This window comes from Emydura macquarii, unplaced genomic scaffold (genome assembly GCF_026122565.2).
Source record: "Emydura macquarii macquarii isolate MOO-44397 ecotype Brisbane River unplaced genomic scaffold, CSIRO-AGI_Emac_v2 contig_705, whole genome shotgun sequence".
NCBI classification, from domain to species: Eukaryota; Metazoa; Chordata; order Testudines; family Chelidae; genus Emydura; species Emydura macquarii.
Window position 1 is genome coordinate 12,558,210 of NW_027130842.1, and position 13,004 is coordinate 12,571,213.

The 13,004-nt window shown below is 38.3% G+C and overlaps 1 protein-coding gene across 1 annotated transcript in view; it reads right to left on the reverse strand.

Moving 5' to 3' along the window:
- Nucleotides 1-13,004, reverse strand: part of SYNE1 (spectrin repeat containing nuclear envelope protein 1) — a 458,068-nt gene that overhangs the window by 98,793 nt on the left and 346,271 nt on the right. Inside the window, exons 99-103 of the mRNA XM_067542425.1 lie at nt 11,432-11,588; nt 6,681-6,812; nt 6,320-6,475; nt 3,175-3,384; nt 912-1,013 (exon numbers count right to left, since the gene is read on the reverse strand). Coding sequence (XP_067398526.1) covers nt 912-1,013; nt 3,175-3,384; nt 6,320-6,475; nt 6,681-6,812; nt 11,432-11,588 — 757 coding nt within the window. The remainder of the gene's footprint in view (nt 1-911; nt 1,014-3,174; nt 3,385-6,319; nt 6,476-6,680; nt 6,813-11,431; nt 11,589-13,004) is intronic.

The window sequence follows — 13,004 nt, forward strand, 5'->3', positions numbered from 1 at the left end:
TCTGCTGAAGATCATATAGAAAGTTTGTGGCAGAGCCAAGAATAGACTGCAGATCTCCTGAAACCTGGTCTAGTACCTTAACTACAAAGCCAGCCTTCTTTTTTAAGATGCTGGAGCAAGAACCCAATGAGTTTCTCAAAAGCTGATCTTTGGAGAACTTTGAGCTATTATTTTTAAGTTTCTCCAACATAGGCAGAGTGACTGCCAGAATGTGTCTATTTATTTAGTTTCTCATATAGATACTCATCACTGTAGTACGTGAGCAAATCACTTTGCTACTACATCTCTGCTCCCATCTGCTTCCCATCACACAAAAGCCAGAAAGTAGCCTTTGATGCACACTGCATTCACCAAAGTCTTTGTTTTCAATACCAGGAATAACAAAATATATCTAGGTTGAGATTAATTATTCTGTGTACATTTCTTGCTAGAGAATATTTTCCTCAGTCTGAAAAACACAGAATGTGGAGGTCAGGATATGAACATATCTCAGAGCACCAAAAATGCCATTTGTTTTTATTAAATCACCAGCAAGACAAACATACTGAAGAAATCCAGGTCAAGGACTTGTCCTTCTAATTGTCTGTACTGACATGACCATACTTTTGGGTGCCCTCCGTGTGTCTATATGAATCTCCTTAGTTGCCTTGCTTTTGTGTATTCCATGTCTCTTCTTTTTTTTTTTTTTTTTTTTTTTTTAAAAGAAGTTTTTAATATTTTGCAGAAGTCAGAAGTACATTCTTGGAAATGCACATATTTTACTTTCACATACAATGTACAGAGCATAAACATCCTCCCCCACCCACAGGGATCTTGTCCTACAGAGACTATTTCAATCTTAAACAGAAAGTCCCTCTGTATTCACTATATTTGCACGGCTCTTCTTGTTCATGATAGATATTTAATAATACCTGTATTTGTTCTGTTTCAGGTCGCTCAGCTGCCTCTGCTAGTTTCTGCAGAACTATGTATTTGTTATCAGCCAACGATGTAAACAGTAGCTTTATATCATTCTAAAGGAGATAAATAAAGTTCAAGTGAAGTTTTAAAAGAGAGAAACTATAGCCAATCATAACTCACAGCAATTATAGAATCATAAAATATTAGGGTTTGAAGGGACCTCAGGAGGTCATCTAGTCCAACCCCTTGCTCAAAGCAGTATCAACCCCAACTAAATCATCCCAGCCAGAGCTTTATCAAGCCGTGCTTTAAAAACCCCTAAGGATGGAGATTCCACCACCTCCCTAGGTAACCCATTCCAGTGCTTTCATCACCGTCCTAGTGAAAAATTTTTTCCAAATAATTAAACATTAGTCCCTTCCCAAACGAGAGTATATCACTTGTTGACACAATGGACTAAATTTTCAGAACATGGTATGTTACTCGTATGTATTCAAAATTGGAATTATGAACATAAATGCATACAATCTATTGCATATTGAATTAGATGTGCAAGGTGCTTTCAGACCAGGTGTGACACTGTTGACCACACCAAAAAAGGTGAAAAAACTATTACGCAAATGTAACTTTCAAAGAAAAAACTACGTGGGCCCTTTCCATTCCAATTCAACAACATGAATTCATACTTTCACTAAGAATGCCTTATCTAACAAAAATGAATAAAATTACAGCTTCTTTCTATTCACTCATTTTAGCTACCAGGCTCTCTCTCTCTCTCTCTCTTAGAAAAATATATTTTTTCCTGTAAACTGAGCAAATCTAATATGGAAGCCTGCGGGACACAACAAACATGGAACCCAGTATTGCCATTTCCAGAGTCACTTATCACAGCAGAACTGTATTTTTAATGTGTTTGCTGTTTTTCAGAACTGCCTTCAACCAATTTTTCAGTTCTTTCTTCTCTGTTCACATATTTATCCCAGCCATGCTTACAATCCCAGAAAGAATCACAAACATCACCACATTTTCAGAGACACCAGCAAAGTCAGAAAACAATGGTGATCTATTTTTATTTTCATATGATTACTTCTTATACAATAGTACCTGTGGTATTGCAACAACATACACCTCTGATCTTTTTTTCTCTACCTCACTTAGGCCTTTTACACAACACTTGTTGCTACTATTTGTTTCCTTTGTGCCAGAGCAAACCTTCTCTATGAGATTTGGAGTTTAAAACATAAAGGAAACACCACAGACTGTGTGCTTAGAGGGGAGTTCCAAATATATGTAGTAGAATGAGGTTATTTGGTCAAGATAAGACAATAGAGACTTATGTGACTAAAACAGATACTGTGTTTGCTTCATTCTTGAATGTTATGAAATCCTTATTAAAATACTCATTTGGTTTGTGATACTGATTAAACAGAGACAGAAGGCATTAGCACATATATAACAATTTTATAGCAGTTGCTGGAAGTTCTAATTCATGTAAGAAACTTACTAAACTGACTGGCAATGTACGCTTTATTTGGCAGGAAAAGGGAAGAAGATGGAAGTAACCACCTAATGACTGCAAAAGTTTCTGGGAGAATAAATGGAGAGGGTATTAGATATACAGATTTTTTTCCACACTGCAGGTTGCTTGTTGTAGGAGCTGTTACAGGATAATGGGATAGTGTAAACAAAATTGAGAAGGCAGATGCCAAACAGGGCTATTGTTTGGTATATATTTTGTACTGTATCCCACCTTATCCACAAAGCACTTTGCTGTTTGTACCTTAGAAATCTGAATGCTATAGTTGCTTTTATTTTTTCTTAAGTGTAGTCAAAGACTGCTGTTTATTGTAATACCACTATGTGCCAATACGGTATTGGATAACATTCATTGTAGCACATGGGGAAACGATATGTACAACTATTCTGCTAACAATAATGTGAGTTGGAATTTTGGCTCAAATTTTTAAAGGAACTAGTGATTTTGGGTGCTTCCATTTTTGGAAACCCAACTTGAGACAACATAAAGGGGCCCATATTTTCACACTGTGGGTCGTCACTACTTTCTGACAGTCAGGTTTTTTTTAAGATGTCACAAGTTGGACACCAAAAAATTAACATTTCTAGTCACTTTCGAAAATCTGGCCTTTTAAGATTCCACTTCTCATGTGGAAATTTTACCCATTTATTCTATTCCCTAATACCCCCACAAAACTTTCAACAGATAATGTGACAAAGGGAAGGGTATAGAGAATTCCTTGGGAATAGGCACCATACCTGGAATGTGAGTATTTGCTGAAGTCTCTCTTTCATCTGATGGCACCTCTGGTTTACTGTTGACTCCAGCAAGTTCAGTCTCCCCAGCAGACAGTCCAAAGTGTCCTCTATAACATCCCTGTTATCACTGTTCTCGGGAAACGTTTGAGAAAACAAATTCTTGTTCTTATCCATTTCTTCTGACATCTCTTTGATATCTTTGGCAAGAGACTAGAGTTTGTAGAGAAGAACAAAACACTTTTTGAAATTAGACACTAATAAGTAGACAAATCTACTGTATTGCTGTAACTACCACCCTTCTTTCAACGACTCATTCCCATATTTACATGCATAATTCATTCACACTAGACTTTAAAACCATGCTAAAAAACCCAGGAAATCTTTTCAATAACAATAAAAGGCCACTGCTCTGAGGAAAAATCCTCTGAAACACAAAGGGGCTGTGCAAGGGAACCCTTAGCCTGAACAAGGGCTGTCCTGTAGCCAACTGCTGCAGAATGAAGCCTTCTCTCCCACCCAAGCAAGGTCTGGTCCTTGTGAATTTGCACTGTGCAAACATCCAGTGGCTACACCTTCTCCACCCACCTTGCTCTACTTCACTCCAATTTCTGTGTACTAATATTGGGACCCACCACCTTGCACGAGTGCATAGTCTCTCATGGTGTGGCTTATTTACTGCTTAGACCACTACCGCCAAGGCAGTGGTCCCGTTTTGGCAATGGTTTTGAAATTGAGGTTTTATTATCTTTCTACACAAGCGTGTATGTTTACTCTAGTCAAAAAGAGTAGACACAAGGGCATCCAAAAGTGAGAGATCTTATTTCTCTTCTGACTAGACAAATATTGGGTCAGATTCTGCTTTCTGAAATCAGTAGATCACTTTGCACTTAGTAGGATGTAGCTGAAAGCAGAATTTGGCCTACTGCATGCAATTGTCTACAGTTAACAGAATCATAGAAATGTACGGCTAGTGGGGACCTCACAAGAGGTCAAAGTCCATCCCTCAATGCTGAGGCAGGATCAAATAAACCTAGACCATCCCTGACAGGTGTTCGTCCAACCTGTTCTTAAAAATCTCCAATGATGGGGATTCCACAACTTCCCTTGGAAGCCTATTCCAGACCTTAGCTACATTATAGCTAGAAAGTTTTTCCTAATATCTACAACATAAATCTCCTTTGCTGCAAATTAACTCAATTACTACTTCTCCTGCCCTCAGTGAATGTGGAGAACAACTGATCACCATCCTCTTTATGATGATCTTTTATATATTTGAAGGGTTATGCTCCCATTCAGCCTTCTCTTCTCTAAACTAAACATGCCTCTTTCCTCTTAGGTTTTTAACTTCTCCTCATAGGTCGTTTTCTAAATCTTCTATCACGTCTGTTGCTCTCCTCTGAATTTTCTCCAATTTTTCCATCTTTCTTGAAATGTGGTGCCCAAAACAGAACACAGTACTTCAGCTGAAGCCTTATCAGTGCCACAATTACCTCCTGTGTTTCACATACAACATTCCTGTTAATACAGTACACAATGACATTTGCTTTTTTCACAACTGCACCACATGGTCCACTTCTATTCAACCTGAGATCCTCTATAATCCCCAGATCCTTTTCAGCAGTTTTACCACCAGTTATTCCTCATTTTGTTATCTGTGTACTTGATGTAGTACTCTGCATTTCTCTTTACTGAATTTCATCTTGTTGATTTCAGACCAGTTCTCCAATTTATCAAGATCATTTTGAATTGTAGTCCTGTCCTCCAAAGTGCTTGCAACACCTCTCACCCTGATGTCATCTGGAAATTTTATAAGTGGACTCTCCACTCCGTCCTCCAAATTAATGAAAATATTGAATAGTACTAGACTCAGGACTAGCCCCTGTGGGACCCATCCGATGTGAGAGCAAAACACTAATAACTACTCTTTGATTATGATTTTTCAATCAGCTGTGCACTCACATTATAGTAATTTTATCTAAACCATATTTCCCTAGTTTGCTTATGAAAATGCTATGTGGGACTTTGTCAAAAGCCGCCCAAATATGTCATATCTACTACTTCCCCCCATCCACTAGGCCAGTAATCTTGTCAAAAGGAGGAAACAAGCTTGGTTTGGTATGATTTGTTCTTGACAAATCCATGTTGGCTATTGCTTATCACCCTATTATCCTCTTGATGCTTACAAATGGATTGCTTAATAGCTTGTTCCAGTATTTTTCCAGGTAACAAAGTTAGGCTAAAATCTTCCAGGTCGTCCTTTCCCCCCCTTTTAAAGATGTGTTTGCCTTTCTCCAGTCCTCTGAGACCTTTCCTGTCCTCTATGAGTTTTCAAAGATAACTAATAATGGTTATTATTGGGCTAACTCCTTCAATACTTAGGGTAATGTCATGAGGCTTTGCTGACCTGAATACAGCTAACTCACTTAAACATTATTTAACTCATTCTTACCCTATTCATGCTTGCTTTGCTCTCCCCTTGTTAATATAATTGTGTTAATCATTGGGTTACAAATAACCATTTTAATGAATACTGGAAAAAATTGGCATTAATCACTTCAGCCTTTTTTGTGTAATCAGTTATTAATTTTTCTTCCCTGCTAACTAATGGCCCTACACGCTCCTTTGTCTTTCCCTTGCTCCTACTGTATTTCTAGAACATCTCATAGCCTTTTATGTCCCTTGCTAGGTGTAACTCATTTTGTCCTTATATTCTTGCACTATCCTTTTGTATTCATCCTTAGCAATGTGTCTTTATATCCACTTTTTGTATGATTCCTTTTTGATTTTAGGTCATTAAAGAGCTCCTGATACTGCCATATTAGTCTCTTACCATTCTTCGCATCTTTCCTCTGCATCTAGATAGATTACTCTTGTGCCTTTAATATTGTCTCTGAGAAACTGCCAGCCCTCCTGAACTCCTTTTTCCCTTAGACTTCCTTCCCATGGTATCTTACCTACCAATTCTTTAAGTTTGTGGAAATCTGCTTTGTGAAATCCATTATCCTTACTATGACAAAGTCTTAACTGGAAGGAAAAATGTGTTTGCCATTTGAATTCAGTTATGCAAAATTATTATTCTAGAGTCTTACTTCTCACTAAAATACAAAGCAAAACAGAACCTGGGTGGAAAATTAAAAATACTTACTTCCTGTTTATAGAGGCAGGTTTCTGTCTCTTCTGGAAGCAGGGCTGTAGCAACAAACAAGCACTCTTCCACACCATCTAGCCAAGAAGAGGTGGCTGAGATGCTATTATACAGCTTCTGTTCCAAGAGCAGGCTTTCCTTCTCCACTCCTCCAGCCTGTGTGAAAGAAGCCAAAGTGATAAGAGAGTCTGTCAGTTCCTACTATCTCCAATAGAGATGCCAAATATACCTTACTAATATCCACTGGTTCTCTAATGTTCAGGGAGGGCCTGCTCACTGCCAGATGGGAGCTAGAGGAGTATTCAACCTATATTGCAGCTTTGCATAAAATTAGATTTAAAAGCAAACAGTGCCACTGTACCTGAGATGAAACATCTTCAAAGGCCTGGTTCAAACCAGCCAACATAGATACAACTGCCGATTTATCTTGTGCCTGTCCTTCTCCTTTATACAAGGGTATGCCAGACATCAGTCTATTTGGTCTCTTGTAAAGCTGTTACGAGAGAAGTATTGGTTAGAATATTTCTGATATACACTGGATCTCTCATATGATCATAAAGATAGCACTAATGGTTGAGGAGTCCCCACCCCATTAAATAAGTTACACACCTACCACGGTTATAAATTCATGTTGCATGAAAGCTGACGACACTAGAGATGCACAGCATGTGCAGACAGTATACCTGAGCTAGAGTTAAAAATAAGATATGCATATCCAGTGATACAAAGGTGGTAATACTGTTTACATGTTGGAAAGCTACAGTTAATACACCTTTCTGGAACAGAGCACTAAGCCAGTGGCTAACAACAAGAGAAAAGGTATAACATGATCCAATGGCTGGAAGTTGAAGCTACACAAATTCAGATTGGAAATTAAGTATAAACTTTTAACAAGGAGGGTAATTAACTACTGGAACAAATTACCAAGAATTGTAGTGGATTCTCCATCACTGGCCATTTTTACATTAAGACTGGATGTTTTTCTAAAAGGTATGCTCTAGGAATTATTTTGGGGGAAGTTCTATGGCCTGTGTAGGAGGTCAGACTAGATGATCACAAACTGGCCCTTCTGGGGCATTGGAATTAATGAACAACAACAAGATACAAAGTCCTGCAGTGTGCATTTAAATATAATTTAAATATTAAATTTAAATATTAAACACTCCAAAGTGATCTAGTGCTATGCTTTTTTCTGGACTCATAATAGAATGTCACATCATCACATTAACACTAGAACTATATTGTTAAATATATGCACAGAAAGTGCGATGGGGTGGGAGAGTGTGTGTGTATATAAACAACACTGGTGCAAGATCTTTCCCTTCTACAACATCTTTAATCTGTAATACCCTTCCTGTATAGCTTGACCTCTTTGGCTTTCCATTACTTTTCATAGATTTTCTGAAAAAACAACATTTTCTGTCTTGCATACACCTGTGACCCTAACAGCATCCCAACGCAAGAGGCTCATTGGCATCTGGTAGTGAGTTTCTGCTGGTCTGACCAGTTTAATGTACCCAACTCACTAATGCTGTAAACTATTTAGAATGTGTCATGGAAGATATCAATAGAAAGCTAATAACATACTGATCATTAATATTATTGCATGGCGTATGTATGGGAGACAAATTCAAAATTACAAACACATTGAAAATTATATCATCAAAGCGTGTCTGCCAGGCAGGGCTAAAGTTACCCCACCCTAGACAAAGGAATGTGGTTCTGCCACCTTGAAGGTTTTTCAAAGGTACAGTAAGAGATACAATGGGAATGCAATGACATCGAAGGTAAACAGGACCATCAAGCTAATAAGGGGAGGAGATAACCAATCATCACAGGAAGGGGAGGTGACTGTAGGAAACAAATCAATTTGCATTTTAGCACACAGCAGTAGGGGAAGAAAGCAGCATGAAACTTCACCAAGAGACTCCATGTCAGCTTTCTCACAGATTGAATGAACTTTAGTTTTGGGGGTAACTTCAGAAGAAACCATTTAAAAGGTTTACTGGTTTATAAAGAGAGGAGCAGAGAACCGCAAGTTATCTTTCATCCAAGAAGAAAAAGCAACCAAGCACTTTGTACTCTGTGGGAGATCCTGACCAGAGGGGTGGTCAGCCATCTTGCTGGAAAGTATAGAAACTACCTTGAATAAAGTCTGTATCTCATTTTGTTAAGTCTTAGCCTCTAGAACACATTTTTCACTTTTACTTGCTTGTAATCATTTCTAACTCTATGCTTTAAACTTGAACTCACATCTTCCTTTTTTAATGAACTTGTTTTACTCAGTGCTGTGTTTAATTTAAAGTGAACATTAACTCCAGTTAATGTGGCAAGCTGATGGGTATTGCATCTTTAAAAGAACAAATAAACCTTATCTCTCTGAATGGTCCAGGAGAGGGCTGGGCATTGCAGAGCACAGAGTTTTGGGAAAGTCCAGGACTGGGAGTATGTTGGGGTCACCCCAGCATAAGGTAACTTAGTGTTACCATACTAGAGTGGGACTATTGTGTTGTAGGCAGGCTAGGGTCAAAACGCTGAATCAGGGCTGCACAGCACACAGACACTCTGGTCATTGCACGCTTGTCTGTTGGCTGTCAGCATCCAGGCTATGAGCCACAGCTGCAGAACAGTTAAGGCACCCAGGATTATGGGACAGCCTCTCACTGGTCTGGAATGCACCCCAGAATGTGACAACACTCCCTTTATTTCTGCTAATATTTAACCTTTAACTTTGTAACTTTACCATTTAATTCTGCAAAACATTTGGAGGTAACGATTCATATTCACTGTAAAGTTATAGCGTATAGCCAAGTGTTATGATTTAGATCATAAAGAAACTAACAGACATTAGACTGCAGTTCATGTGAGATAAACTTCTTTGGGACAACATGACAATGCTTTACACAGAATAATTAGCATTATAATTTCAAATCAACTCTCTACAGAGTTGGGTGGTACACGGTGCAGGTATATCAGCTCTTTTCCATTGCAAATCCGGGTTCACATCCTATCTTATGACAACTGTTTTTAGTGCTGGCAGTCTCATGCTTGTTCCCATTAGTGTTAATGACAAAATCCCCACATATTTGGCATCGTAAGGTATGATTGAAAAAAAACTTCGCCCAAGAGAAGATTAGGACTAACTAGCAGGAGTACTTGCAGGTTGAGATTTAGGTGCATTGGCTAAGCTGTGTGGTCAGGCCCTGCCTGCGCTATTCTCAACCCTAATCAGTACTATTAGTTGTTCAGTCTCACGAGAATCACAATTACAAAAAACCCTTCCAAATAACTCCCACACAATTAGTTGAAATTTAAGTTCCCAAACTGAGTACTGCAAGTGTATTAATTACATGCAGCTTCGATCCCTCAGCTAAAACAGCAGTTCAAACAAATTACCATAGATTTGAATATTCATTCATTCAAATTTACCTACAAGTGAGAGCCGAATGACATCAATGGTATGGTAAAAATCCTCCCTCTCACACACTGATCTAACTCACTTATTTATGATTCAAGCTTTAGATTTGGTCTGAATAGCAAACAAACTGAAGAAAATTCTAAATAAGGAGTTAAAGTCACCAGAAGAAATAAAAACTGCTCAATACTGAACATAATAAAGACAACTCTACATTTCGTGATACCAATAGTATATTAATAGGGTTCAGATTCAGGCTATGGGGCTGCACCCTTAGGTTGATATTGCATTTTTTTCTTCTAGGACATACATTTATACAGCTCAAAATGGACAATTGGTACTAAGTTAATTGCCCTATCAAAAGTAACTAGTAGTTGATGCTACAATCATAACCGGCATGCTTGTCATAGAGGGGCTTGACCAATGGAAAGGGTCAGAGGAGAGTATCAAGAGGGATGGAAAGAATGAAAAGAAAGATGAAAAAGGTGAGAGAAAAGCAACAAAAAGGATGTGGCTGGGCACTGCATGTTCCTTGTTCTATGGATGATGGAAGGAAGATAGCTGAGGTTGAAAAGGTTGCGAGGAGGGAAACAGATGAGCACAGTATAGACGGGGTTGAATCTGTTCATTTCTTTTTTTTATAGTTTCATTGTTAGGACATACAGTCTAGTAACCTTAACTCTTGGTTAATGAGTTGCTTTTTTTTTTTTTTAAATGAATCAGGGCAAAAAAGTGGCCAACGAGGATTGCCGACTATACGCATATTATATCATATTTTTAAATACAATTTTTAAATAACAAAACCATTTACATATGCACATAAGGGCCAATCCAGCTTCCAGTAAGGTCAGTGGAAAAGTTTTCACTGGGTTTTCTGAGAGTTGGGTCAAGCCCATAGCAAGTCTACGTAAATATGTGCCCCCCATCACTGTTATTCTCATTCTTCTTTCCTCATTCTCTGTTTGTTATTCACACTTCCTGCATTTCAGCTTAAACTGGGCTGCAAGCTCTTTCAGACAGAGCCTGTCTCTTGCCATATGTACAGCACCTACCACAAGAGGGCCCCAATCCTAACTGGGGCCTCTGGGTGCTACTAAAATACAAATAAACTAATAATAATAATAATTTTTAATCTCAGCCAGACCCTTGGAGAGTTGGCAGATGCCTCTGCTTACATCCAAAGTAAAGGTGCCTCTTGAAGGTGACCTGAGATCCATGCAAATATTGAACCATTTACCTCTTGTGGTAAAACTACATGGGTGAAATCCTGGCCTCTTTGAAGTCAATAAGATAAATGGGACCAGGATCTCACTCAATGAGTTTAAACTCATAGAACCAAATTCTTTTCTGATTTACTCTAGATTCACCCCAGTATAACACAATTGATTTCACTTGAGCTACTACAGAATTATATTGGAAGAAATGAGAGCAGGACTTGGGTCATAATTTCCTAGAATTTTTATGGGTTTTGTAGATGTATGGAAGTACGTCGTTCAAAGTATTTTGTCTGGGATTAATAAAATTGGTTAATTTTTTTTTTTTTTTTGGTTAAAAAAAAAAAATCACCTTTTACGTTTCTTGGATTATTTTTAAAAACTGTATTCTACATAAGGCATTTGCTGTGTACATATTGTACTTTGTGCCCTCAGCTACATGCTTTTCATACAAGAGCACCCAGAGAAATTAAAAATAGCTACCGGCTGTTCCTCTTCCTGTTTCAAAGCATTCTGGAGCAGTCTCTGTTTGGTGCTGAATTCCTGGTGCAGGCTTTCCCATTTCGTTTTCATCTGATCTTCAGCTGATGGTTTCTCACCTTCCAAGCCTAGCTCCTGAGATAACACATCAGGCTTCTCACTGTGGTAAAAAAAAATAAATTAGGCAAGTTCAAACAATACAGGAAATTTAATTGCAATTAAAGGTTTTTCTTGACACTTTCATTTTTGATTTTCACATAATTCAAATTTGAGTTAAATATCTTTAAAAATAAAGCTTTTACTTGTGCTTTCAGGCAGTAAAATGAATGATTCATTTAGAACAGAAAAAGTACTCAAATATAATCAGAGAAGTTCACACTCTTATGAACTGTATGGAGCTACAAGTACTCATATAAGCTAAACAGAAATACATATAGAACCCCCAAATTGATTAAAAATACATTACCAGTCAAATGTAAATTCTAAATCAGATTTTATGTTAAAGAATGAGCAGTTATACTTATTTAAATTATTTATTTAAAGTTATTTCATTTTTTGGATCAACTAACACGACATTTAAAAGTGCATATATATATTTGCATGTGTTATACCCTACTTCTCTTCATATCAGATGCCTTATCTGACTGTTGGTGAACAAAAGGTTAAGCTCAACTTTCCCCCTTCTTTCATAACCAAGTTCAGGAGTAAGGCTGTGAATGTGTCTCTTTGGAAAACAACTATTCCACAACTATTACAGGACTGGGATGAACCTCAAACTAGGGAGATTTTCAATTTCCTTTAAATTATTATGCTTTCTGGTTATAAACACTAACTCTTGAGGAAGACAAACTGCTGGGAGCAACTGGTCTCCTTTCCCCTGCTCAGTCATTTCACATGCCCTGGTTTTGATGCAAATGCCCCTAATGTTGAGCACCAAAGCTTTTGCTCTGCTGTCTTATGAGCCACCTTTATGCCTCCCAGATTCTAGCATGTTGCAGGAGCCACAGTGTTATTGAGGCTGTTCTGAGAGGTGTTCTGATTTATGGAATCCTACCCGCCCCACCCTGGCTCCCAGGCTGCTAATGGCCAGCTCTGCAGCAAATGGAAATACAGGACTCTCTGCCTTCCCCAGCCCCACCCCTGACACGCTCCCATGCCAGGGCTTGCGGGGATACTCAAGCAGTCTGTATTTGTCTTCTTCAGTTGTTGCCAGGGAGAATTCTCCCCCAGCCAGAACTAAGGCCTGGCAATAATGGTCCAAAGTGTGGGTGAGAATTCAAGAGACACACCAAGTTCCAAAGATAAAAGACTTAACTTCATGCAGAGAAAATTAAGTTATAGACACTTCAGTTGTGAATAAGATTACACTTTCAGATCATAATGGTCTAGGATATATTTATTTGTATTATCACAGCACCTAAGAGCCCCAGGCATGGACCAGGACCCTGTTGTGCTAGGCTCTCTACAAACAAAGACAGAACAAAAATTAGACAACAAGATGTGGAAGAAACAGACAGAAGCAAGGAAGCCAGAGTGTGAAGGCTCAGGGATTCCTGTTGAAAAAAGAATGTATCAA